At 50.2% G+C, this 27,990-nt stretch overlaps 2 protein-coding genes and 1 long non-coding RNA gene across 6 annotated transcripts in view; 2 read left to right on the forward strand and 1 right to left on the reverse strand.

The window, feature by feature from the left end:
- Nucleotides 1-12,948, forward strand: part of znf250 (zinc finger protein 250) — a 15,025-nt gene extending 2,077 nt beyond the window's left edge. Inside the window, 3 exon segments of the mRNA NM_001030476.1 lie at nt 6,942-7,068; nt 8,537-8,638; nt 10,628-12,948. Coding sequence (NP_001025647.1) covers nt 6,942-7,068; nt 8,537-8,638; nt 10,628-11,829 — 1,431 coding nt within the window. The 3' untranslated portion in view covers nt 11,830-12,948.
- Nucleotides 12,949-16,378: 3,430 nt separating this feature from the next.
- On the reverse strand, nt 16,379-17,730 carry LOC116411654. The gene is made up of 2 exons (XR_004223251.1): nt 17,503-17,730; nt 16,379-16,934 (listed from the first exon to the last, which is right to left on the reverse strand). It is a non-coding gene; the product is annotated as an uncharacterized LOC116411654 (long non-coding RNA).
- Nucleotides 17,731-17,838: 108 nt separating this feature from the next.
- Nucleotides 17,839-25,754, forward strand: znf852 (zinc finger protein 852). Of its 4 annotated transcripts, none has more exons than XM_012954622.3 (2): nt 17,839-17,999; nt 23,763-25,754. In XM_012954622.3, exon 2 carries the CDS (start codon nt 23,798-23,800, stop codon nt 24,917-24,919), a length of 1,122 nt encoding a protein of 373 aa, XP_012810076.1. In that variant the 5' UTR covers nt 17,839-17,999; nt 23,763-23,797; the 3' UTR covers nt 24,920-25,754.
- The last annotated feature ends 2,236 nt before the right edge of the window (nt 25,755-27,990 follow it).

Here is a 27,990-nt window from a genome sequence, read left to right on the forward strand (position 1 = left end):
TGTGTGTGTGTCTGTCTATCCAGCTGTCTGTCTGTGTGTGTGTGTCTGTCTATCCAGCTGCCTGTCTGTCTGTGTGTGTGTGTCTGTCTATCCAGCTGTCTGTCTGTGTGTGTGTGTCTGTCTATCCAGCTGTCTGTGTGTGTGTGTCTGTCTATCCAGCTGTCTGTCTGTGTGTGTGTGTCTGTCTATCCAGCTGTCTGTGTGTGTGTGTCTGTCTATCCAGCTGCCTGTCTGTCTGTGTGTGTGTGTCTGTCTATCCAGCTGTCTGTCTGTGTGTGTGTGTCTGTCTATCCAGCTGCCTGTCTGTCTGTGTGTGTGTGTATGTCTATCCAGCTGTCTGTCTGTGTGTGTGTGTGTGTGTGTGTCTGTCTATCCAGCTGTCTGTGTGTGTGTCTGTCTATCCAGCTGCCTGTCTGTCTGTGTGTGTGTGTCTGTCTATCCAGCTGTCTGTCTGTGTGTGTGTGTCTGTCTATCCAGCTGCCTGTCTGTCTGTGTGTGTGTGTCTGTCTATCCAGCTGTGTGTGTGTGTGTGTGAGTGTCTGTCTATCCAGCTGCCTGTCTGTGTGTGTGTGTCTGTCTATCCAGCTGTCTGTCTGTGTGTGTGTGTCTGTCTATCCAGCTGTCTGTCTGTGTGTGTGTGTCTGTCTATCCAGCTGTCTGTCTGTGTGTGTGTGTCTGTCTATCCAGCTGTCTGTGTGTGTGTGTCTGTCTATCCAGCTGTCTGTCTGTGTGTGTGTGTCTGTCTATCCAGCTGCCTGTCTGTCTGTGTGTGTGTGTCTGTCTATCCAGCTGCCTGTCTGTCTGTGTGTGTGTGTATGTCTATCCAGCTGTCTGTGTGTGTGTGTCTGTCTATCCAGCTGTCTGTCTGTGTGTGTGTGTCTGTCTATCCAGCTGTCTGTGTGTGTGTGTCTGTCTATCCAGCTGCCTGTCTGTCTGTCTGTGTGTGTGTGTCTGTCTATCCAGCTGCCTGTCTGTCTGTCTGTGTGTGTGTGTCTGTCTATCCAGCTGCCTGTCTGTCTGTCTGTGTGTGTGTGTGTGTGTCTGTCTATCCAGCTGTCTGTCTGTGTGTGTGTGTCTGTCTATCCAGCTGTCTGTGTGTGTGTGTCTGTCTATCCAGCTGTCTGTGTGTGTGTGTCTGTCTATCCAGCTGTCTGTGTGTGTGTGTCTGTCTATCCAGCTGTCTGTGTGTGTGTGTCTGTCTATCCAGCTGCCTGTCTGTCTGTGTGTGTGTGTCTGTCTATCCAGCTGTCTGTCTGTGTGTGTGTGTGTGTCTGTCTATCCAGCTGTCTGTGTGTGTGTGTCTGTCTATCCAGCTGTCTGTGTGTGTGTGTCTGTCTATCCAGCTGTCTGTGTGTGTGTGTCTGTCTATCCAGCTGTCTGTGTGTGTGTGTCTGTCTATCCAGCTGCCTGTCTGTCTGTGTGTGTGTGTCTGTCTATCCAGCTGTCTGTCTGTGTGTGTGTGTCTGTCTATCCAGCTGCCTGTCTGTCTGTGTGTGTATGTCTATCCAGCTGTCTGTCTGTGTGTGTGTGTGTGTGTGTGTGTGTGTGTGTGTGTCTGTCTATCCAGCTGTCTGTGTGTGTGTCTGTCTATCCAGCTGCCTGTCTGTCTGTGTGTGTGTGTCTGTCTATCCAGCTGTCTGTCTGTGTGTGTGTGTCTGTCTATCCAGCTGCCTGTCTGTCTGTGTGTGTGTGTCTGTCTATCCAGCTGTCTGTGTGTGTGTGTGTGTGTGTGAGTGTCTGTCTATCCAGCTGCCTGTCTGTCTGTGTGTGTGTGTCTGTCTATCCAGCTGTCTGTCTGTGTGTGTGTGTCTGTCTATCCAGCTGTCTGTCTGTGTGTGTCTGTCTATCCAGCTGTCTGTGTGTGTGTGTCTGTCTATCCAGCTGCCTGTCTGTGTGTGTGTGTCTGTCTATCCAGCTGTCTGTCTGTGTGTGTGTGTCTGTCTATCCAGCTGCCTGTCTGTGTGTGTGTGTATGTCTATCCAGCTGTCTGTCTGTGTGTGTGTGTCTGTCTATCCAGCTGTCTGTGTGTGTGTGTCTGTCTATCCAGCTGCCTGTCTGTCTGTGTGTGTGTGTCTGTCTATCCAGCTGCCTGTCTGTGTGTGTGTGTCTGTCTATCCAGCTGTCTGTCTGTGTGTGTGTGTCTGTCTATCCAGCTGTCTGTGTGTGTGTGTCTGTCTATCCAGCTGTCTGTCTGTGTGTGTGTGTCTGTCTATCCAGCTGCCTGTCTGTCTGTGTGTGTGTGTCTGTCTATCCAGCTGCCTGTCTGTCTGTGTGTGTGTGTGTCTGTCTATCCAGCTGCCTGTCTGTCTGTGTGTGTGTGTCTGTCTATCCAGCTGCCTGTCTGTCTGTGTGTGTGTGTGTCTGTCTATCCAGCTGCCTGTCTGTCTGTGTGTGTGTGTGTCTGTCTATCCAGCTGTCTGTGTGTGTGTGTATGTCTATCCAGCTGCCTGTGTGTGTGTGTCTGTCTATCCAGCTGTCTGTCTGTGTGTGTGTGTGTGTATGTCTATCCAGCTGTCTGTGTGTGTGTGTCTGTCTATCCAGCTGCCTGTCTGTCTGTCTGTGTGTGTGTGTCTGTCTATCCAGCTGCCTGTCTGTCTGTCTGTCTGTCTGTGTGTGTGTGTCTGTCTATCCAGCTGCCTGTCTGTGTGTATGTGTGTGTGTGTCTGTCTATCCAGCTGTCTGTCTGTGTGTGTGTGTCTGTCTATCCAGCTGTCTGTGTGTGTGTGTCTGTCTATCCAGCTGTCTGTGTGTGTGTGTCTGTCTATCCAGCTGTCTGTGTGTGTGTGTCTGTCTATCCAGCTGCCTGTCTGTCTGTGTGTGTGTGTCTGTCTATCCAGCTGTCTGTCTGTGTGTGTGTGTCTGTCTATCCAGCTGCCTGTCTGTCTGTGTGTGTGTGTCTGTCTATCCAGCTGTCTGTCTGTGTGTGTGTGTCTGTCTATCCAGCTGTCTGTGTGTGTGTGTCTGTCTATCCAGCTGTCTGTCTGTGTGTGTGTGTCTGTCTATCCAGCTGTCTGTGTGTGTGTGTCTGTCTATCCAGCTGCCTGTCTGTCTGTGTGTGTGTGTCTGTCTATCCAGCTGTCTGTCTGTGTGTGTGTGTCTGTCTATCCAGCTGCCTGTCTGTCTGTGTGTGTGTGTATGTCTATCCAGCTGTCTGTCTGTGTGTGTGTGTGTGTGTGTGTCTGTCTATCCAGCTGTCTGTGTGTGTGTCTGTCTATCCAGCTGCCTGTCTGTCTGTGTGTGTGTGTCTGTCTATCCAGCTGTCTGTCTGTGTGTGTGTGTCTGTCTATCCAGCTGCCTGTCTGTCTGTGTGTGTGTGTCTGTCTATCCAGCTGTCTGTGTGTGTGTGTGTGAGTGTCTGTCTATCCAGCTGCCTGTCTGTGTGTGTGTGTCTGTCTATCCAGCTGTCTGTCTGTGTGTGTGTGTCTGTCTATCCAGCTGTCTGTCTGTGTGTGTGTGTCTGTCTATCCAGCTGTCTGTCTGTGTGTGTGTGTCTGTCTATCCAGCTGTCTGTGTGTGTGTGTCTGTCTATCCAGCTGTCTGTCTGTGTGTGTGTGTCTGTCTATCCAGCTGCCTGTCTGTCTGTGTGTGTGTGTCTGTCTATCCAGCTGCCTGTCTGTCTGTGTGTGTGTGTATGTCTATCCAGCTGTCTGTGTGTGTGTGTCTGTCTATCCAGCTGTCTGTCTGTGTGTGTGTGTCTGTCTATCCAGCTGTCTGTGTGTGTGTGTCTGTCTATCCAGCTGCCTGTCTGTCTGTCTGTGTGTGTCTGTCTATCCAGCTGCCTGTCTGTCTGTCTGTGTGTGTGTGTCTGTCTATCCAGCTGCCTGTCTGTCTGTCTGTGTGTGTGTGTGTGTCTGTCTATCCAGCTGTCTGTCTGTGTGTGTGTGTCTGTCTATCCAGCTGTCTGTGTGTGTGTGTCTGTCTATCCAGCTGTCTGTGTGTGTGTGTCTGTCTATCCAGCTGTCTGTGTGTGTGTGTCTGTCTATCCAGCTGCCTGTCTGTCTGTGTGTGTGTGTCTGTCTATCCAGCTGTCTGTCTGTGTGTGTGTGTGTGTCTGTCTATCCAGCTGTCTGTGTGTGTGTGTCTGTCTATCCAGCTGTCTGTGTGTGTGTGTCTGTCTATCCAGCTGTCTGTGTGTGTGTGTCTGTCTATCCAGCTGTCTGTGTGTGTGTGTCTGTCTATCCAGCTGCCTGTCTGTCTGTGTGTGTGTGTCTGTCTATCCAGCTGTCTGTCTGTGTGTGTGTGTCTGTCTATCCAGCTGCCTGTCTGTCTGTGTGTGTATGTCTATCCAGCTGTCTGTCTGTGTGTGTGTGTGTGTGTGTGTGTGTGTGTGTCTGTCTATCCAGCTGTCTGTGTGTGTGTCTGTCTATCCAGCTGCCTGTCTGTCTGTGTGTGTGTGTCTGTCTATCCAGCTGTCTGTCTGTGTGTGTGTGTCTGTCTATCCAGCTGCCTGTCTGTCTGTGTGTGTGTGTCTGTCTATCCAGCTGTCTGTGTGTGTGTGTGTGTGTGTGAGTGTCTGTCTATCCAGCTGCCTGTCTGTCTGTGTGTGTGTGTCTGTCTATCCAGCTGTCTGTCTGTGTGTGTGTGTCTGTCTATCCAGCTGTCTGTCTGTGTGTGTGTGTCTGTCTATCCAGCTGTCTGTGTGTGTGTGTCTGTCTATCCAGCTGCCTGTCTGTGTGTGTGTGTCTGTCTATCCAGCTGTCTGTCTGTGTGTGTGTGTCTGTCTATCCAGCTGCCTGTCTGTGTGTGTGTGTATGTCTATCCAGCTGTCTGTCTGTGTGTGTGTGTCTGTCTATCCAGCTGTCTGTGTGTGTGTCTGTCTATCCAGCTGCCTGTCTGTCTGTGTGTGTGTGTATGTCTATCCAGCTGTCTGTCTGTGTGTGTGTGTATGTCTATCCAGCTGTCTGTGTGTGTGTGTCTGTCTATCCAGCTGTCTGTGTGTGTGTGTCTGTCTATCCAGCTGTCTGTGTGTGTGTCTGTCTATCCAGCTGCCTGTCTGTCTGTGTGTGTCTGTCTATCCAGCTGCCTGTCTGTCTGTGTGTGTCTGTCTATCCAGCTGCCTGTCTGTCTGTCTGTGTGTGTCTGTCTATCCAGCTGCCTGTCTGTCTGTGTGTGTGTGTCTGTCCAACTGTCTGTGTGTGTCTGTCCAACTGTCTGTGTGTGTGTGTCTGTCTATCCAACTGTGTGTGTCTGTCTATCCAACTGTGTGTGTCTGTCTATCCAACTGTGTGTGTCTGTCTATCCAACTGTGTGTGTCTGTCTATCCAACTGTGTGTGTCTGTCTATCCAACTGTCTGTGTGTGTGTCTGTCTATCCAACTGTCTGTGTGTGTGTCTGTCTATCCAACTGTCTGTGTGTGTGTCTGTCTATCCAACTGTCTGTGTGTGTGTCTGTCTATCCAACTGTCTGTGTGTGTGTCTGTCTATCCAACTGTCTGTGTGTGTGTCTGTCTATCCAACTGTCTGTGTGTGTGTCTGTCTATCCAACTGTCTGTGTGTGTGTCTGTCTATCCAACTGTCTGTGTGTGTGTCTGTCTATCCAACTGTCTGTGTGTGTGTCTGTCTATCCAACTGTCTGTGTGTGTGTCTGTCTATCCAACTGTCTGTGTGTGTGTACGTCTATCCAACTGTCTGTGTGTGTGTCTGTCTATCCAACTGTGTGTGTGTCTGTCTATCCAACTGTCTGTGTGTGTGTGTCTGTCCAACTGTCTGTGTGTGTGTCTGTCTATCCAACTGTCTGTGTGTGTGTACGTCTATCCAACTGTCTGTGTGTGTGTACGTCTATCCAACTGTCTGTGTGTGTGTACATCTATCCAACTGTCTGTGGGTGGGGGGGGGTTGATCCAATACTTGGGTCCCCAGCAGGGACTTACATCTTATCCTGTTGGGCACCATGGCGTTTGGTTCTGTGAGGAGGGTTCTTGCTGTGACCCAATCACTTAATCCCCCCAGGTTTTCCTAATAAATGACTGTGTGACCTACTGAGTGCGGTGTGTGTATATAATATATATATATATATATATATATATATATATATGGTATATAGCAGGGGTGGGCAAACCTTTTGACTCAGGGGCCACATTGACTTTGACAGACGGGTCAGAACAGCCTTACGCCACTTCTGCTCGTCAGTCCCCAGATGCCAAGTCTCGCGTGATGAGACTTGGGGAGTCGGCGGCCTGGATTAAACAGACCAATGGATGCCGGACGTGGCCCGCGGGCCGTAGTTTTCCCACCCCTGATATATAGGGTACTGGGCACGCAGCACAACCATCACTCCATTTCTCACTCGGCCAAGAAAGTGCAAAATCTGTGAAAGTATCAGATCCGGGAAATGCGCTGAAGCGTCGGGTAACTCTCATCATGTGATCCCAGGGAAAAGAGGGGTTTGTCAGGGAGTCGGGTAACAATGGTGGGTGTAGAACCTGCTGAAATGCGCTTGAATTGGATCATGTGTGTCTAGAACTGTCCGGTCTTGTCACTTTCCCTAGCAACAGTAAGCCCCGCCCCTTCTGCATTATGTCACTCAGTGCCGAGACCTATTCAGTTACTGAGCCCAATGGGAAGGGCTTGGTTATTGTACTAGGGAAGGCTACTGTAAGGCAGTTATGGCAGGGGTGGGCAAACTTTTTGGCTCGGGGGCTACATTGACTCACCGACGGGCCGGGCCAACGTTACGCCGTTTCCACTCGTCAGTCCCCAGCCGCTAAGTCTCGCGTGATGGATTAAACAGACCCAGGGGCCGGACGTGGGCCGTAGTTTGCCCACCCCTGAGTTATAGTCTCGGTGCAGCCAGGGCCCATGCGTTAGTTACAGATGATTGGGGCCCCCAGTCCTTTCAGTTGGGCTACTGTGATCTGTAACAGTGCTGCCCATGCCACGAGCCACTTACCCAGCTGTTCCACCGTCTGTATTGACTGATATCCCCACCGCCTGTCCCTGCAGGGTCCGGTGAAGTTCGACGAGGTGGCGGTGGTCTTCTCGGAGGACGAATGGAACCTGTTAACGGATCAGCAGCGCGGGCTCTACATGGAAGTGATGAAGGAGAACTACGAGCACCTAATCTATCTAGGCAAGCATGTCTTTCCTCATGAGCAGATATGGGCTTTATACAGTAGGGGGGCATTTACTAACGCTCGGCAGCTGTACAGCACTGCAGTTACCCATAGCAACCAGTCAGATATGCTCTTAGGAGTAAATTGATTAAAACTAATTGATGATTGCTATGGGTTACTACATATTTGGCAAGCGTTGCTAAATGAGCCCCCGGGGCTGAAACTAGTAGTAGGCTGAAGTGATACATGGCTGTTGGGGGGGGGCAATAGGCATGTACCCTTTCTGTCTACCCCTAGCCTAGGCCCTCATCCTGTCACCGCTCTTTCAGCATTTACCTCCCAAATGCCCCCCCCTGTCGTCACCAGTGCATGAAGGGAAGGGACGAGGTGGCAGATTGGGTTACCTAGGGTGCCTGGCTGACTTGGCCCAGCACTGATTAGCCCCACTGGAGCTGAGTTTGGGATCTATGTGTATTTATACGGAGTTTAGCCAGTTGCCCCTTACCATCATAGCTGTGATGGCTCTCCCCCTCCTACTGTGCTTCTGACCTAGGCCGTTAGGACACGCCCACCCCTCATATGAAACACAGACCGGGACCTGAGAGGATCTATAGGGGGCTCCAATAAAGGGGCCATTTTTAAAAATAATGATTATTTCTAGCCTAAAACCAGCACCGTATATAATTCATTATTGCCTACAAGACTGGGGGGGGGGTATTTTCACTCATGCTATATATCTCATTTAATATAAGTCTCATTGGTTGTGCTGATGTCTCAGAGGTGGGATGATTCTGTCGGTAGAGGGCAATATAACCCCTCTTAGTCTGTGCACATGAGGTGGCCCTCGGTCTGGGAGCGCTCAGGATCCACAACCCACAGTGGTAGGAACAGAGATCTACCTGTGGCTGCTGCATTAATCACAGGCACTTTTATTCCAATTTAAATGCAGTTTGGAGTTTCACAGAAACATATAAACAGATGTAATGGGCGTCTGATGGGATAGTCTGTGACCCAAACCCTGGCCCCTAGGGGTGTAGTTTAGCCACTTGGCAAAGGTCGTGCTAGCACAGAATGGGGCCCATACACTCTGACTAGGGTCCTCGTCCAATCACATTGGCCAGGTAATATGGGATCAGTATGAGCAGTTCAGCAAGATCATTCTTATTAATGATTGGGCCAGTTTGGTATAAATGCGACAGATCAGATCTTCCCACTCACCCCCAAAATACACCAGGATTGATCCACTCACGATGCAGCAACACCCCAGCTACTCCCTGTAGGGATAGGGGATGCCAATGGGGTGGCTGGCAAGCTAGCTCACTCTCCTGTCTCTAACATGTTACTTTCCATAGCGCCAATCAGAACTTTGCTCTCATTTTTAACTTGTAGCAGAAATCTACCTGGTGATTGGTTGGTACAGGTGCATTGTGTCCCCCGTGTTAAGAAATTGCTCCATTAGTGATCAAAACGTTTTTACCATTTCAGGCTTTGAAGTTCCTGTTATCTTATCCTTGCTGCAGGATGGAGGAGGGATCGGCAGCGATACAGTCACCCAATCAAAATCCCAGCAAGTGGCCGGAGCTGAGGGTAAGAGTGAACTAATATTTATATCTCTATAATGAGTGGTCAGTCTCCAGCAGAATCCAGCATTGTAATCTGTTTTTCCCATGGGGCTAGCCATATTCTTCATTTCCCAAGGTGCCACAGCCATGTGACCTGTGCTCTGATAAACTTCATTCACACTTTACTGCTGTGCTGCAAGTTGGAGTGATATCCCCCCCCCCCCCCCCCCTCACCCCCAGCAGTCGATCAGCAGAACAATGGGAAGGGAGCAAGATAGCAGCTCCCAGTAGGTATCAGAATAGCACTCAATAGTAAGAAATCCAAGTCCGGCTTGGGACTCCTCCAGTTACATGGAAGTAGAAGAAACAATAGGTTAGCTGAAAGCAGTTCTAATGTGTAGCGCTGGCTCCTCCTGAAAGCTCAGACTCAGGCACACTTTACTGCTGCGCTGCAAGTTGGAGTGATATCCCCCCCTCCCTCCCAGCAGGATTTCTGCATAAATCTGACTATCCGTTTATACACAACAGACAGGAGTGAGAGATTTGTATAATCCAGGCTTCGGCACAATGGGAGTACTTGGGGTATACACTGATTTATTACAAACAGAATTCCTATAACCAGTTAACATACAAAGGTTATGCAGTAATAGGATCGTTTTTTTATTCCCCTTGGGCAGTGATCCCCAACCAGTGACTCAGGGGCAACATGTTGCTCCCCAACCCCTTGGATGTTGCTCTCAGTGCCCCCAAACCAGGGACTTATTTTTGAATTCCTGACTTGGGGGCAAGTTTTGGTTGAATAAAAACCTCCTGTAGGCTGCCAGTCCATAGGGGCTACCAAATAGCCAATCACAGCCCTTATTTGGCACCCCAGGAACTTGAATGCTTGCGTCCAGTGTATGGAATGAGAATGGGCCCTGTAACCCAGAGATGTCAAGGTTACCCCAGGAGTTATAATATGTCATGGCTTCCTCATTAATCCCTTGGGCCATATTGGTTAATCGGGGCTATGTAACAGGCAAGTAAATGCGTTTAATGACACTCTCCATTTTGTTGAGGTATTGCTGACAGATTGCAATAAGGTGGTGTTTAGGTAGAATAGTTTTAATCGGAAAAATCATCTAATTGTCCTATTCCCAGTTATTATTTGATCAACATTATTTGAATGATTCACATAGCTTTGTAACTATAGACTTTTATTTACTTTATACTGTCTTTCTTAGGATGGGTGTGGGTACTAAAGGTCCCCATACACGGGCAGATCCGCTCACTTGGCGATGTCGCCAAGTAAGCGGATCTTCTCCCGATATCCCCACCTACAGGTGGGCGATATCGGGAGAATCCAGGATAATTGGAATTATAATGGCGGGCATAGGAAAAGTCGGTCCGGGGACCACATCGGCTAGTTGATCCGACTAGATTTTCTAAATTGCGCGATCTAGATCTGGCCAATTTCAAAAATTGGCCAGATATCGGTCAGGCAGGCCCGTTGGAAGTGCCCATACACGGGCCGATTAGCTGCCGAATCAGTCTAAGGGACCAATATCTGCAGCTAGAATCGGCCCGTGTATGGGCACCGATACCAGTCTTCCATCTGCCTTGATTTAACAAGATGCCGTGCCTATGGAGCATCCATCTGCAGTGACTCCTCCTCTTCTTCATCTTCTGTTATTATGGTTTGTCTGCGGGTTTGGACTACAAGTATCTTCTTCCCCAAACCTTCTATTCCAGGCATTTTGTTCATATATTTATACCATTTATGAGAATTCTAGAGGGATTTCCCACACAGCCAGTGCATAAGTGCTCTATTTAGTGACTTTTACTGCCTTTTTAGTTCAGTCCGTGGACCGTATTTCCTCAACCCTCTCGGGGTGGTATTAAAAGTATTCACAAACTTTCAAATTGTATCTGTACGTACCGGGCTTAGCCATTCCATTGCATTGTGGTTATGGGGTAATTGGAAGTAGTTGAACCAGTTTTTGGGGCTTATCGTTATTTCTTGTGTTTCCCGCAGAGTCTAAATCCAGCGTTACGTTAGAAGGACCCATCCCTGAAACCCTTCCCTCAAACCTAAAGAGCAAAGATCCGGGAGGTAAGAAGAAGCCGGCCAAGAGCGTCCATTGGAAAGATGAAGAAATGGATACAAACGGGAGTGGCTATAGCCACGATGAAAACCACGACGAGCAGTTGCCTAGCAGTCCTAATGGGAGGAGCCTACGGAAGCGCAAGCAGTACTTTTGCCACGACTGTGAGAAATGTTTCAAGCACAGCTCTGCGCTGGAAGCCCACCGCAGGGTCCATAGCGGAGATAAGCCGCATCAGTGCGACATCTGCAAAGAGACCTTCAGCTACAAGTCTGCGCTTATTGTGCACCGCCGGCTCCATTCCCAAGCGTCAACAAGCAAATCCCAAGAGGAAGAAAACCAGAAGCCGGCCGAGACTGCACCCGTCGTCGTAAAACCCCCTTCACCAGTAAACACTACACTTGAAAACCCCCCTGTAAGTCCAACAGCCCCAGCTGTGAGCGCCAGCGCTCCCGTTGTCAATACACAGGTAGTCAACTCCAACAGCACAGTGGTCAACTCATACGGGGAAAAACCTCACAAATGCAACTACTGTGACAAAAGGTTTAACGACTTATCCATCCTGGAAGCGCACCACCGCATCCACACGGGGAAGCTGGCCTACCCGTGCACCATGTGCGATCAGAGTTTTTCCAAGCCGTCGCTGCTCGCCGCCCACAACAACACCCACAAGGAAGGCAAGCCCTACCAGTGCGACCAGTGCGACAAGAACTTCAACGACCAGTCGCTGCTCGTGGCGCACAAAAGAACTCATACCGGCGAGAAACCGCATAAATGCAGCCACTGCAACAAATGGTTCCCCAACCGAACCACCTTGATCGCCCACGAGGAGTGCCACTTGAAACCCAAGCCCTACAAGTGCAAGCACTGCGAGAAGAGCTTCAACGATAAGTCGCTGCTGGTCACCCACGAAGGCGTCCACACCGACACCAAGCCGTTCAAATGCAACCAGTGCCCCGAAAGCTTCTTCTTAAAGACTCAGTTGATGGTTCACCAAGCGACCCACGCGCCGGAGAAGCCCTTCCCCTGCAGCCAATGTGAGAGGAGCTTCAACAAGAAAGAGACTTTGCTAGCACACATCCGGGTTCATAACCTACAGAACGTTCAAACACAGAAGCCTCACAGGCAGTGAGGGGGGTCGTGGAAACGCTCCGGGCCAGGATACAGCTGCGGTTTTGCCCCTCTGAGCATTCTGCTTGTAAATTGGAACCTGTTACCATAGACACTCTGTCTAAATGTATAATGCTGGACCATTACAGGGGGTATGTGTATAAATTCAGGATATTTTTTAATTTGTTACATTTCATGTTCCCCTAGCCCAAGCTGAAACGATTGCCCTCGAAAAGCCCAAATCTATGGTGGGAGCCATATTTGTAAATTGCATGTCTTAAATAAGCAGCGGCTTCCTTGACTTCTCCCCCTGATCCAAGACTACCGGCGACTTAAAGAGACGCGTTTTGTGGCACAGCGGAGGAGGACGCTTGTGTTATTGCCAACTCCACCCATTAGTACAGTGTGGGAGTGGCTTATTGAAACGGCACGGTGTCACTCCTGCAGTGCATAAGACTGTCTTTTTAGTGCAGTATATACAGCTCCTGTATGGAAATATTTCACATATACGTGTCTCCTAACTAGACACCTAAATACAGTGATTTAATTGCTACATCTGGTTTTTTGGACTTTGCCTTTATTATGGTCCATAAGCAAAACAATCTTATTCGTTCTTTTTTTTTCTGGGCGTTGCTGGCAGAATACATTGAATATACTCAATGTCAGTTAATTGATCGTGCTCAGTAGGTCTTGGCTGTGGAAGATTGCCGAAGTCTTGGCGGCGGTATATTGGCACAGGTGCAGCAGTGAGCTTCTGTTTGTGGCCTTCCTGTTGTTGTTGAACTGCAGTCAGGGTTGGACTGGGGGGTGACGGGCCACCCAGCACCCCCCTAAGGTACCACTGCCCGGCGCCCAGACCCTGACTGCAATGGCTAGTATTTAGGAATGCTGGGAGGAGTTGCCGTTCGGAGAGCCACAGCTTGGGTGTAGCTGCTGTACAATTGGACGTTCTTTATAGCCGCAACTGCCCGGCTTCTTCTTCACCCATAGCCATCTTTTCCATGGTCTCCCACCTATTGCATTCATCATGGCTGCTCAGAAGATACTGATTACTTGTCTTAGCCTTCTGTGAATCTCCATCTACACTTGGGACCCCCCCGAAATTGGAAATGCACCTTTAAATAAATTGTAGTCTTTTGCAGAATCTGCTTTTCCTTGCAGTAAAAGTGCTGCTGAACTGCCACTAACATTGAATAGCACTGTTAGGGATGTACCGAACCCCCCGACAGATTCAGTCAGACGCAGAACCAAAACCTGCGGAAGAGCTAAAGAGAACCCCTATCACCCTACACTATATACACAGATTATTCTGTGCCATACCAACATATTCTGCACTTGATTGTTCCCTTTGGGTATTTCCATTTACCAAATCCAAAGGGGAATGTAGTGTCATGAACAAGTATTATACACACCACTAAAAATAGAAGGAATGTGCCTTTAAAAGTTGCTTTTTGTACTGCTTTAATGAGAATCACCCCCCCCCCCCCCAAAACCTTGCTAGCACCCCCAGCTGTTCCACGTGCTGTTTGCCCAGGCTGTGCAGGAAAGCCAGCAATGCTTTGCACTGTAGCCAATCAGCAGCTAGGTGGAGCTGACGAGCAACTGCATTTACCTTTGTGAAGACAACTGTGATTGGCCAAGGACCCCCCTCATTGTAACGGACATGGACCAGAGAAGATCTGTGGGCTCAAATAAAAGGTAACAGTGCTTTTTAGCCTGGATTGGATGAGTCCATCCAATGAAATACAACCAATTAAACGTTCTGTTTCAAATGAACATTTTCAATACCCTCTCTCTGCATCTGTCTCTTATTCTGCAGGAGTTTTGCCAGGTCAGATACATGGGTGAGCGCTCTCCTTGTGTAGACATTGCATTAGAGCTGCCTTTCAGAATAAGCAACTGCCACAAAGAAAATATATTATATTTAGAAGGTTTCTTATTTCCACGAGATAAAGCTCATATGAATGTTAATAGTTCCCCTTTAATTTTCGCTGTCAGGTTTTGATGCCTGTGCATGTATAGATGGTTTAGGCCCCCACCCCACCACTCAGACCTCTACCATTGGCCAAGGCTGAAAGACATAGTACAGTACATATGCTAGGGACCCATTACTGAAGCTGGGGGAAATTTCCCAGGAAGAGCTGGGGTTTGGTGGTTCTGGGTACAGTAAAGGTCCCCATACACGGGCCAATTCTAACTGCCGATATCAGTCCCTTAGACCGATTCAGCAGCTAATCAGCCTGTGTATGGGCACTACCGACAGGCCTGCCCGACCGATATCTGGCCTGAAATCGGGCAGATCTCGATCGGGCAGGTTAGAAAATCTAGTCGGATCGGGGACCACATCGGCTCGTTGATGCAGTGCCCGGACCGACTTCTCCTACACCCGTCGTTATAATTCGATCAAATTAGCCTGGATTCTCCCAATATCACCCACCCGTAGGTGGAGATATCGGGAGAAGATCCGCTCGCTTGGCAACATCGTCAAGCGAGCGGATTGGCCCGTGTATGGGGGGACCTTTAGGGTTGAGAACCACCAAAGAATTAAATCACCATCACAAACCTAGCCAAGCTACACACCACTACTGGTCAGCTCTGGAGACCAGATCAAAGAAAGAAGGGTAGTGCCTCCTTCCCAGTATATCTACTGGCTTCTCTGGTAAGGCCGTTTCATTGGTCCTGCCATAGGAGGCTGCTTCCCAGCAACAGCAAAATCTATGGGGGGCCCTAGGCAATCCCCCCCACCACCTCAGGTGAGGAGCGGCACCCACATGATTCTTTTGCCTACCCCAGCCCTTCTTCATAGTGTCTTTAGGATTTGATTTTTTTTTCTTGGGGGGCATGCAAGACTTGGGGACAGTCGTCGTCCTTACCAACAGCCGGTGGCTATTGGGTTCCCATTATCGCTTTTTTTTTAATTATTTGCCTAGGGGACACAAGTGGTGTGTGGGACAGCGTATTACCCCTAAAGCTGGGATATAAAGTCAGGAGCAATGGCTGAGCACACGAGGGGTGCCAAACCTTCCTCTGTGGGTCTAACAGGAACCCCATAGGTCTGTACTGACAATACGGGTCTAGGAGAAAGAGAAAAGGGTTTACTGGTAAGGATACCCCCTCCCCTCTGCAGCGACATGGGTACTGGGACAGCCCGGCTCAATACAGACAGAGAAAGCCAAACAAAGCAAATCTGGTCCCACAGCCCAGTCGCTGCATTCTTAGCCCACAACAGAATAAATACCAGATTCCCATAACTGGACCCAGCTCCAAATCCCTCCTAACACAATGTAAATGGGGATCAATGGTCCAAAAGGTGAGGATTGCAGAGTCCAGCCTGGCCCCCCTCACTCTCTGTGATCCCCCCCAGGTACTGCTGCCCTTATAATTACCCCACTGATCTTTGGCCACACAGGAGCAGTATGGGAGAGCCAATGTACAGTTCTACAGCAACTTTCCATTATACATTATCTGGAGAAGCAGTTAAACCAGAAAGAATGGCAGCCATGTATGTGCCTCTTGTACCTTCTATTGCCCCATGCTCTCCACTTTGCTGCTAAAGCTATAGCATTATATTATTATTATTTAAGTATTCTTAAAGGGCCAACGTATTGTGCAGCGCTGTACAATACATGGGTTCATAACTTGACCATACAGCATTATATACAAAGCAACCAATGCAAGAGCTGGAGTGCCCTGCCCAAAAGAGCTTGCAATCTATAAGGAGAATGGGTTGAGAGGTGCAACACTGGGTATTGCATTTACCAGCACACTGACGTTATGCTAAATAAAATGAGGCAAAGTTTTTTTAAATAAATGTCTTTTAAGAGACAGAAGATTCAGAGAAAATGGGACAGAACCTGGAAGAACATTTCAGGGACGCTGTCATGATATTTATGGGGCACTTTTTATTTCTAAATGACACTGTTACACAGCAAATAATTCCCTCTGTCATTTAACCTTTTATTCTTGTACCAACAAATGTATTTGTAGCTGTAATATTGGTGTGTAGGCGCCATCTCAGTGCCTTGTGCCTGAGTCTGAGCTTTCAGCCAGCGCTACACATTAGAACTGCTTTCAGCTAACCTATTGTTTCTCCTACTCCCATGTAACTGGAGGAGTCCCAAGCCGGACTTGGATTTCTTACTATTGAGTGCTATTCTGATACCTACTGGGAGCTGCTATCTTGCTCCCTTCCCATTGTTCTGCTGATCGGCTGCTGGGGGGGAGGGGGAGATATCACTCCAACTTGCAGCGCAGCAGTAAAGTGTGACTGAGTCTGAGCTTTCAGCCAGCGCTACACATTAGAACTGCTTTCAGCTAACCTATTGTTTCTCCTACTCCCATGTAACTGGAGGAGTCCCAAGCCAGACTTGGATTTCTTTCTATTGAGTGCTATTCTGATACCTACTGGGAGCTGCTATCTTGCTCCCTTCCCATTGTTCTGCTGATTGGGTGAGGGGGGGGATATCACTCCAACTTGCAGCACAGCAGTAAAGTGTGAGTGAAGTTTCAGAGCACAGGTCACATGGCTGTGGCAGGATTCTGCTGTAGCTTTTGAAAAAAAAACAAACATGTTTTCTCATGATAGTATTTCTTCATGGAGGAGGGAATGAGAGAAAAGCTGAGTAGCAGGACAGTAGGGAAGGGTAACAAGTGGGTCGGTATCTAGAGAGAAGTTCACAGATGCAGGGTGGGCATTGTTATGAACTGTTTGAATGTGAGGGTCAGTAGTTTGAATATTAGCATACAATAGCGACGGTTATTTACAGCAGCTCTATATAGAGTCCGTTATGCTGCTCTAGAACCCTCTGTACATTTCCAGCCCGACTTATAGCTACAACCTTCATTCCCAAGCCACAAGCACAAGGTTCCAATTTGGACATATAAATGGCAGTGGGTGAAGGGTTCAGCCAATACACAGCATCATTGCCCGGCCCAAGTGCTGTATCTAGCAGCCGGTGCAGCAGCTCTGAGCGTTTATTTAGTCATGTGAAGCCGCTTTGCCTCTTCCGGTACAATCCCTCCTATTCTCCAGCTCATTCTCCCAGGAGTGGCCTTGAGCCTGAGTCCCCCCTAATCTTCCTGCCTGGAGACCTCACTCGGGCTCCAACACGGCTTCCGACATGGCCCCTAAATGGAAAATTAAATACAGGATTAACATGGAGCAGGACACAGAGGGGATGGGGGAAAGGCAGAAGGACATAGTAATACAAATCCCTACGTAACGTGTGACAGCTTACTCCATTTTACCCTATTACTAGGGTGGAGAGTCTGACACCCCCAATTCTGGGGATCCCCAATCACTGTGCTTTGTATGTATGTGTGTATATATATATATATATATACATATATATACACTAGCCAAAAGCCACTACGAAAGTAGCCCAAAAATAGCCCAATGTGCGCAACGACAAAAAATTCTTAAAAATGCAAAGTATATATGGGAAAACCTTTTTAAAGTGTCTAATCACTACCCAGTTACTGGGATGGCTGATAATTCCCTCTGTGCCCAGTCCAGCTGGGAAGTCACTACAGAAATGGATTCAGAATGTTGCATTAACCCCAGACATGATATACATACGGGTGTGTTGAACTACAACTCTCAGAAGATATCATAAGAATTATACCTTAAGGTGCAAAAACTAACAAATGGCAGCCCCCCCATATCCCAGTAGAAAGTAATGGTACAATCCCATACCCTATAGGGCAGGGGGTAGAGCTGGCAGGTTGAGCCTGAATAGAATAGAAATGGGAGCCTCTGTCTCCACTGTCCAATTGCATGCTGGGTATTGTAGTTTTATATTAATCCTAGCTGTAGGCTAATTGGTACATACAAACTACATTACCCAGCATGCAGTGGGACAGACATGTAAGGTTGACTAGTGAAAAACTTTGCCTAGTTTCCTAACTACAAACCCGCCAAGGCTCCAAAAAATAGCCCAAATCTGTACTGTTGGCAGGTTTGTACTTTAGAAACCCGCCTGGGCTTTAAATTAGTAGCCCGATTGTTTCCCGCCAACCCTGTTCCCCTCACACAGGGGCCAGCCCGCTCTCCCCCTTCCCAGCAGCCGCAACGTCACTTCCGGAGCCCTGCGGGCGCTCGAACGCTGCTTCCGGTTGGCTGGAAGGAGCAAGGCCCGGAATTCATTCCCCGCTGTAGCGCTCGGTCAGACGCTGGCGTTCATCGGATCGCAGGTAGGAAACGCGTCACTGTGCGCCGCCGCCATCTGCTCTCCCGGGGGTCCGGCCGTGTAGCAACACGTGGTTACGGTGTGGAGCCTTAGCCCCTCCCCCAAGGTACGGGGTTAATATAAAGCCCCCATAGCGCTCCCAGCAGCGGCAACGCTCCGTCTGCCCTGGTATTAGGGTGCAACGGTGAGGCGGTGGGCCGCAGGTCTCCCCGGCGGGGGAGGCGATACCATTAAGGCCATGGGGGGGGGGAAGCATGGCCGCCCTTGGGAGAGGGGTGTTGTGGGGCATGGCGGGAAAGTTTTTGTACAGAGCCTTTCTGTGCAGTATATACACCGGCCGGGCCTCTGTACGTGTGTCCGGGGGGGTGGGAGAGCTGCCCGGGCCCCCAGTATCTCAGGAGCCGCTTACAAGGAATGTTGCAAACTTTTCTGAATAAACGTACGGCCTTCCTTCCCACTCCCAGCATGCCCCTGGCCTGCATTGCACTCCCAGCATGCCCCTGGCCTTCCTTCCCACTCCCAGCATGCCCCTGGCCTTCCTTCCCACTCCCAGCATGCCCCTGGGCTTCCTTCCCACTCCCAGCATGCCCCTGGGCTTCCTTCCCACTCCCAGCATGCCCCTGGCCTTCCTTCCCACTCCCAGCATGCCCCTGGCCTTCCTTCCCACTCCCAGCATGCCCCTGGCCTGCATTGCACTCCCAGCATGCCCCTGGCCTTCCTTCCCACTCCCAGCATGCCCCTGGCCTTCCTTCCCACTCCCAGCATGCCCCTGGGCTTCCTTCCCACTCCCAGCATGCCCCTGGCCTGCATTGCACTCCCAGCATGCCCCTGGGCTTCCTTCCCACTCCCAGCATGCCCCTGGGCTTCCTTCCCACTCCCAGCATGCCCCTGGGCTTCCTTCCCACTCCCAGCATGCCCCTGGCCTTCCTTCCCACTCCCAGCATGCCCCTGGCCTTCCTTCCCACTCCCAGCATGCCCCTGGCCTTCCTTCCCACTCCCAGCATGCCCCTGGCCTTCCTTCCCACTCCCAGCATGCCCCTGGCCTGCATTGCACTCCCAGCATGCCCCTGGGCTTCCTTCCCACTCCAGCATGCCCCTGGGCTTCCTTCCCACTCCCAGCATGCCCCTGGGCTTCCTTCCCACTCCCAGCATGCCCCTGGCCTTCCTTCCCACTCCCAGCATGCCCCTGGCCTTCCTTCCCACTCCCAGCATGCCCCTGGCCTTCCTTCCCACTCCCAGCATGCCCCTGGCCTTCCTTCCCACTCCCAGCATGCCCCTGGCCTTCCTTCCCACTCCCAGCATGCCCCTGGCCTTCCTTCCCACTCCCAGCATGCCCCTGGCCTTCCTTCCCACTCCCAGCATGCCCCTGGCCTTCCTTCCCACTCCCAGCATGCCCCTGGCCTTCCTTCCCACTCCCAGCATGCCCCTGGCCTGCATTGCACTCCCAGCATGCCCCTGGGCTTCCTTCCCACTCCCAGCATGCCCCTGGCCTTCCTTCCCACTCCCAGCATGCCCCTGGCCTTCCTTCCCACTCCCAGCATGCCCCTGGCCTGCATTGCACTCCCAGCATGCCCCTGGCCTTCCTTCCCACTCCCAGCATGCCCCTGGCCTTCCTTCCCACTCCCAGCATGCCCCTGGCCTTCCTTCCCACTCCCAGCATGCCCCTGGCCTGCATTGCACTCCCAGCATGCCCCTGGCCTGCATTGCACTCCCAGCATGCCCCTGGCCTGCATTGCACTCCCAGCATGCCCCTGGCCTGCATTGCACTCCCAGCATGCCCCTGGCCTGCATTGCACTCCCAGCATGCCCCTGGCCTGCATTGGGCTTTCATTGCACTCCCAGCATGCCCCTGGCCTGCATTGGGCTTTCATTGCACTCCCAGCATGCCCCTGGGCTTCCTTCCCACTCCCAGCATGCCCCTGGCCTTCCTTCCCACTCCCAGCATGCCCCTGGCCTTCCTTCCCACTCCCAGCATGCCCCTGGCCTTCCTTCCCACTCCCAGCATGCCCCTGGCCTGCATTGCACTCCCAGCATGCCCCTGGCCTTCCTTCCCACTCCCAGCATGCCCCTGGCCTGCATTGCACTCCCAGCATGCCCCTGGCCTGCATTGCACTCCCAGCATGCCCCTGGCCTGCATTGCACTCCCAGCATGCCCCTGGCCTGCATTGCACTCCCAGCATGCCCCTGGCCTGCATTGCACTCCCAGCATGCCCCTGGCCTGCATTGCACTCCCAGCATACCCCTGGCCTGCATTGGGCTTTCATTGCACTCCCAGCATGCCCCTGGGCTTCATTGCACTCCCAGCATGCCCCTGGGCTTCATTGCACTCCCAGCATGCCCCTGGCCTGCATTGGGCTTCATTGCACTCCCAGCATGCCCCTGGGCTTCATTGCACTCCCAGCATGCCCCTGGGCTTCATTGCACTCCCAGCATGCCCCTGGCCTGCATTGGCTTTCATTGCACTCCCAGCATGCCCCTGGCCTGCATTGGCTTTCATTGCACTCCCAGCATGCCCCTGGCCTGCATTGGCTTTCATTGCACTCCCAGCATGCCCCTGGCCTGCATTGGCTTTCATTGCACTCCCTGCCCAGGGCAGCACTCCCAGCATGCCCCTGGCCTTCATTGGTGCACCCTGTGCAACAAAGGGGAAGTTCTACTCACCACTAAATATTAAACCATTAGGCGGGGGTGAAGTGAGGTTGTGACCACAAACTGCAACAAGAGCCCCCCAGCACTCGCCCATTATCTGTATATAGGCAGCTCCGCCTCAGGGGTCCTAGCCACCTGAGGTGGGCAAGTTGATGCCGCTCCCCCCCTTGTTTAGCTTTTTTGTGGCGGGGGGCACATGGCTAGTAGCGCTCTCTGCACTAGTAGATTTAAAAATTGGAATTTCAGCTCTCTAACTTACCAGGAGCGGCTTCTTGCTGCCCAATGTAACTGGCTGGGCACTGCTGCCTGGGGTGAGTCAACTCGCCTTATGGCAACAGTGACCCTGTATATGGGACACTAAAGGAAACATATCATGTGAAAATTAAGAATGTTCCAATGCACTCTACTCCTATAAATATAGAAGGATTGTGCTAAAAAAAAAGTTGTGTTTTGGACTGATTTATTGAGAAATTCCCTCAAACCCCACTAGCCCCGCCCATCTGTTCCACTTCCTGCTGGCTGAATTCTCTGGATGTGCAGGGGGGGCCGGCGGCACTGAGACACGCCCACCCCTCATGTGAAACCCAGACAGGGACCTGAGAGGATCTATAGGGAGCTCCAATAAAGGGGCCATTGTTACAGATAGGGTTAATGTTTAGCCCAGGGGTCTCAAACTCGCGGCCCGTGGGCCATTTGCGGCCCTCGGTACAATATTTTGTGGCCCCCACCAATGCCATCTTAAAAGCAATGAATGGATCGCGATTTTTATTGCGATTCAAGGGATAATGCAAGGCACGTCGGGCGGGAGCTGCTGAATGCGGAAATGACGTTATGCCATCATAACAGTTATTATGGGAAGACGTTCTGTGTGCACAATTAGCTGCTAAGGAGCTAATTGTGCACACAGAACGTCTTCCCATAATAACTGTTATGATGGCATAACGTAATTTCCGCAATCAGCAGCTCCCGCCCGCCGTGCCTTGCATTATCCCTTGAAAGCCAATTTTTTGTGAAATCCCTTATGCGGCCCAGCCTCATCCTGACTTTGCCTCCTGCGGCCCCCAGGTAAATTGAGTTTGAGCCCCCTGGTTTAGCCCAAAGGGAAACCAGCACCGGATATTATTCATAATTGCCTACAGGGTTAGGGTTTTTTTCCTTTATCCTATACGTCTCCTTTAAAACATTCTGTGCATTAAGCTGCCAAGCACTGCCTGCCCTTTAAGCTAAACAGGGATTGTTTGTCCTTATATTGTGATATATATAAGCTGGCCAACTGCGTCACTCACCCCCGGTCTTTCTTAAATGTATACTAAAGCAAGTCTTAGTGAATCTGACAAAAGTTAGCGTAGGACAGGCCAGACCGGGGGTGAGTGAGTGTAGGACAGGCCAGACCGGGGGTGAGTGAGTGTAGGACAGGCCAGACCGGGGGTGAGTGAGTGTAGGACGGGCCAGACCGGGGGTGAGTGAGTGAAGGACAGGCCAGACTGTGGGTGAGTGAGTGTAGGACTGGCCAGACTGGGGGTGAGTGAGTGAAGGACAGGCCAGACCGGGGGTGAGTGAGTGAAGGACAGGCCAGACTGTGGGTGAGTGAGTGTAGGACTGGCCAGACTGGGGGTGAGTGAGTGTAGGACTGGCCAGACTGGGGGTGAGTGAGTGTAGGACTGGCCAGACTGGGGGTGAGTGAGTGTAGGACAGGCCAGACCGGGGGGTGAGTGAGTGAAGGACAGGCGAGACTGTGGGTGAGTGAGTGTAGGACTGGCCAGACTGGGGGGGAGTGAGTGAAGGACAGGCCAGACCGGGGGTGAGTGAGTGAAGGACAGGCCAGACCGGGGGTGAGTGAGTGTAGGACTGGCCAGACTGGGTGTGAGTGAGTGTAGGACTGGCCAGACTGGGGGTGAGTGAGTGTAGGACTGGCCAGACCGGGGGTGAGTGAGTGTAGGACGGGCCAGACCGGGGGTGAGTGAGTGTAGGACTGGCCAGACTGGGGGTGAGTGAGTGTAGGACTGGCCAGACTGGGGGTGAGTGAGTGTAGGACTGGCCAGACTGGGGGTGAGTGTAGGACAGGCCAGACCGGGGGTGAGTGAGTGTAGGACTGGCCAGACTGGGGGTGAGTGTAGGAGGGCCCACACCCACATGGGGCGTGGCTAGAAAGAAATAACAAAAGAAAAAGCGAACCTTGTTATAGAGGGGCTCTTAGCAAGGGGTTGATCACCTTTGAGGTAACGTTTAGTAAGGTATAGAGCAGTGATCCCCAACCAGTGACTCAGGGGTAACATGTTGCTCCCCAACCCCTTGGATGTTGCTCAAAGTGGTCCCAAAGCAGGTGCTTATTTTTGAATTTCTGGTAAGGAGGCAAGTTTTGGTTGCATAAAAACCCAGTATAATGCCAAACACAGCCTTCTGTAGGCTGCCCGTCCCCATAGGGGCTATTAAGTAGCCAATTATTGCTCTTACTGGCACCCCCAGGAACCTTTTTTATGCTTGTGTTGCTCCCCAACACTTTTTCAATTTAAATGTTGCTCACGGGTATAAAAGGTTGGGGATCCCTGGTATAGAGGGTAATATTCTGAGATAATTTGGGATTGGTCTTTATTTTATATTATTTCTAGTTTTGTAGTTATTTCATTTTCAGTTCAGCAGCTCTGCATTTTAGCGGTTGCTTGGGTCCAAGTTACCTTAGCAACCAGGGAGTGGTTTTGGTACTGTTAGCACTTCATTACTTATATTTCTATTCAGCCCTGTATTCATTTTTCCAGTCTATCATTTAAACCACTGCTTGGTTGCCAAGTGAAATGGAGCCCCTTAGCAACCAGATAATGGCTGAAACTGATCTACGAGCTGCTGAAAAAATTAACCCAGAAATTATTAAAAAAAAAAAAAAAAAATGAAGACTAATTGCAAATTACATATCATGGTCAATATTTTTCTAAATGTTATTAAAGGAGAACTAAAGCCTAATAAATAGCCCATTGTGTATGTGCATGCAAATTATGTCCAACATGGCTGCCTGGGGTTTTCTATTGCTGCCATTGGACAAGGAGTAGTATGTGCGCCAAGCTGGAACTGTGTGTAAGGTGAGCCGCCCCTTTAATTGTGCATTTCTCTTTGTGTTTTGCAGAAATCCCCGCTGAGAGCACAGGCAGCACATAAACAATGGATTCCTTTGACCTTAAGGATGAAATCACTGAAGTCATCGTTGACCCCGATATGTATGATGATGCTTCAGGCTCCGATGTAGAAACGGACCGGGACGACGAGGAGAATGGGGACGACGAGGAGAATGGGGACGATGAGGAGAATGGGGACGACGACAGCTCCCACGAGGAGCACCAGAGAAGCCGCTCCCCCCCGACCCACGGCAGGAACCTGAGGAAACGCCAGCAGTTTTTTTGCCCCGAGTGCGAGCGCTGTTTCAAGAATAACTCCGAGCTGGAGTCTCACCGCAAGATGCACCGGGGGGATTACCAGTACCACTGCGACATATGCGACCAGAAGTTCAAGTACAGGTCGGAAATGCTGGCGCACCAGAAGGATCATTCCAGCCGGTCGACGGAGGACGTGGATTACGTGGTGCCGCCCTTGAGCCCGCAGTCGAGCAGGAACTACGACAGGAGCCCCGAGCCTAAGAAAAACATCTGCTTACCTGTAGGGGAGAAGCCGCACAAGTGCAACTACTGCGAGAAGAGGTTCAACGACAAATCCATCCTGGAAGCCCACCAGCGGATCCACGTAGGGAAGCTGACGTACCCCTGCACCAAGTGTGAGGAGAGCTTCTCCAAGGCCTCGCTGCTCGCCGCCCACTTCAACACCCACAAGGACGGCAAGCCCTTCGAGTGCGACCAGTGCGACAAGAAGTTCAACGACCACTCGCTCCTCGTCGCCCACAAGAGGACCCACACCGGCGAGAAGCCTCAGAAGTGCAACACGTGCAACAAGTGGTTCCCCAACTCGGCCAGCCTGGCGGCCCACGGGGAGTGCCGCTCCAAGCCCAAACCCTATCAGTGCCGGCACTGCGACAAAAGCTTCAACGACAAGGCGCTGCTGATCACCCACGAGGGCGTGCACACAGACACTAAGCCCTTCAAGTGCACTCAGTGCAGCGAGAGCTTTTACTTGAAGACTCAGCTGGTGGCCCATCAGGCCGTTCACGCCCCGGAAAAGCCCTTCCCTTGCAGCCAATGCGATAAGAGCTTCAACAAGGAAGAGACACTGATGGCTCACATTCGCGTCCATAACCTGCAGCGGATGCAGGTACAGACCACGTTGATTCCGTGAGATGCCACCGACCGCTGACTCTGCTTTGGGCACCGCATGGATCAGACGTCTCCCGAGCATCCCATTCGGCTTTTCCGTAACACTGAGAACGCTGCCGCCACGACTGCAGCACCCTTGCTAATTGCCTCGCGGGTGGTGCTTGGGATTTCTCCCAATACAAATACCCTCATTTGCTTCAGGGTATGTACATAGTCAGCCTCCTCCTTCCCTCGATCTCCGCCTCCTCGCATCTCCGTAGCAACCGTGGAACCTTTCGTTTTTCTATTGTGACGTTAGTACAGGTGATACGTGTAGCGCCGGGGTAACCGTAGATAGGCTGTAAAGCAACGCAGTCGCCATTATGGCGCCTCTTCGTCAGAGATGCTTTGTCTGCTTTTGTAACAATGGCCTTTTATTGATTAAAAAAAAAAAAACGACTTTGGGGGGTGGAAACTTTCTTTAAAAAGCGATTTTTCTACACTGAAAAATAATACGTTGAGATTTGCCTCGGTCTGAAGATGGGAATTTGCAAATGCATGCAAAACAACTGCTACGGGCGATGTGTGGGGTCAGAAGGAGCCGCCGGATGTGCCATGGGGGAGAGACCACAGCGCCGTATGAATGTGCCGCGCCATTCAGCCATTTTAATTAACGTTAAAGGTTTGGTTCCACTTTCCATGAAATGAATACAACCAATGAGCAAAGTTCAGGCTGCATTTTCATCTGGTTAACCCTTACCACTCAGTCGTTTGCCATTGCAAGGGTCACATGGGTCAGTATGGTTCAGTCATTCAGACTTTTTTGGGGGTTTTTTTTTTAATGGACACAGTTACGTTAATAAATTGTTTAATTTTCACGCTGCTGCACTTGGGTTGTGTTATTCATGTTTAGAGGGGCAGATACAGATTAGACAAGGTGGGAAGGGAGCAAGATAGCAGCTCCCAGTAGGTATCAGAATAGCACTCAATAGTAAGAAATCCAAGTCCGACTTGGGACTCCTCCAGTTACATGGGAGTAGGAGAAACAATAGGTTAGCTGAAAGCAGTTCTAATGTGTAGTGCTGGCTGAAAGCTCAGACTCAGGCACACTTTACTGCTGCGCTGCAAGTTGGAGTGATATCCCCCCCCTCCCCCCCAGCAGCCGATCAGCAGAACAATGGGAAGGGAGCAAGATAGCAGCTCCCATTAGGTATCAGAATAGCACTCAATAGTAAGAAATCCAAGTCCGGCTTGGGACTCCTCCAGTTACATGGGAGTAGGAGAAACAATAGGTTAGCTGAAAGCAGTTCTAATGTGTAGCGCTGGCTGAAAGCTCAGACTCAGGCACACTTTACTGCTGCGCTGCAAGTTGGAGTGATATCCCCCCCTCCCCCCCAGCAGCCGATCAGCAGAACAATGGGAAGGGAGCAAGATAGCAGCTCCCAGTAGGTATCAGAATAGCACTCAATAGTAAGAAACCCAAGTCCGGCTTGGGACTCCTCCAGTTACATGGGAGTAGGAGAAACAATAGATTAGCTGAAAGCAGTTCTAATGTGTAGCGCTGGCTGAAAGCTCAGACTCAGGCACAATGCACTGAGATGGCGCCTACACACCAATATTACAGCTACAAATACATTTGTTGGTACAAGAATAAAAGGTTAAATGGCAGAGGGAATTATTTGCTGTGTAACAGTGTCATTTAGAGATAAAGATATACTGCCATGATTTTTATGGGACAGTTTTTAACGTGATCATGTTGCTAACGGATTCTGCCACTAGGTGGAGCAAGAGAATAAGAAATCAGTGGCGAGTGGGGGCAAGACGTATTTAGCATTATCTGCCCCCAAGGTGTATGAATTGTATTAGTGGGACACAGCAGGGGGAGGCTTGTGCTGCTTTACATGAGAGGTGAGTGGTTTCTCATAAAGTCCCGTAGGATGGGCAGTACGCCAGGGCCACATCTAGTTACATAGGGTTGAAAAAAGACCAGTGTCCATCAAGTTCAACCCATCCAAGTAAACCCAGCACCCCTAACCCACACCTACATCTGTGTTGCTGCAACCAAAATCATCCTATAACTTTCCCCTTTACAGTAACCCACCTATGGCAGATGGCACGGCTCTCCGGTATGATACAGAGATTCAAATAAGGACGCCAGATGCATCCATGGATCTCTGTACTCTGATTGGCTACAGGCTTATTCATTCGCACAGGAATTAGCTTGTACTGGCGCACACACTGCCACACCCAGGTTCCCCATGAAAAGAAGGTGCAATGGCTGCAACATTAAAACCCAGTACATCTATATGTAGGGTGGGAAAGGTCCCAGTGCTAGCTGTATATCTGTAATACTGACCCAAGGCTGGCTCTGGGCACGTATACCAACACCTGTGCCAAGGATTATTTAGGATACGTATATACACAGGTATAGGACCCGTTATCCAGAATGCTCGGGGTCAAGGGTATTCCCGATAAGGGGTCTTTCCGTGATTCGGATCTCCATACCTTAAGTCTACTAAAGAATCAATAAAATATTGATTAAACCCAATAGGGCTGTTGTGCCCCAATAAGGGGTAATTATATCTTAGTTGGGATCAAGTACAGGTACTGTTTTATTATTACAGAGAAAAGGGAATCATTTAACCATTAAATAAACCCAATAGGGCTGTTCTGCCCCCAATAAGGGGTAATTATATCTTAGTTGGGATCAAGTACAGGTACTGTTTTATTATTACAGAGAAAAGGGAATCATTTAACCATTAAATAAACCCAATAGGGCTGTTCTGCCCCCAATAAGGGGTAATTATATCTTAGTTGGGATCAAGTACAGGTACTGTTTTATTATTACAGAGAAAAGGGAATCATTTAACCATTAAATAAACCCAATAGGGCTGTTCTGCCCCAGTAGGGGGTAATTATATCTTAGTTGGGATCAAGTACAGGTACTGTTTTATTATTACAGAGAAAAGGGAATCATTTAACCATTAAATAAACCCAATAGGGCTGTTCTGCCCCCAATAAGGGGTAATTATATCTTAGCTGGGATCAAGTACAGGTACTGTTTTATTATTACAGAGAAAAGGGAATCATTTAACCATTAAATAAACCCAATAG

Source organism: Xenopus tropicalis, chromosome 6 (assembly GCF_000004195.4).
Source record: "Xenopus tropicalis strain Nigerian chromosome 6, UCB_Xtro_10.0, whole genome shotgun sequence".
Lineage (NCBI taxonomy): Eukaryota > Metazoa > Chordata > Amphibia > Anura > Pipidae > Xenopus > Xenopus tropicalis.

Bases quoted from the DNA above. Each gene is read 5' to 3' on its own strand.
- znf852 (XM_012954622.3), top strand. From the start codon at position 23,798: ATGGATTCCTTTGACCTTAAGGATGAAATCACTGAAGTCATCGTTGAC.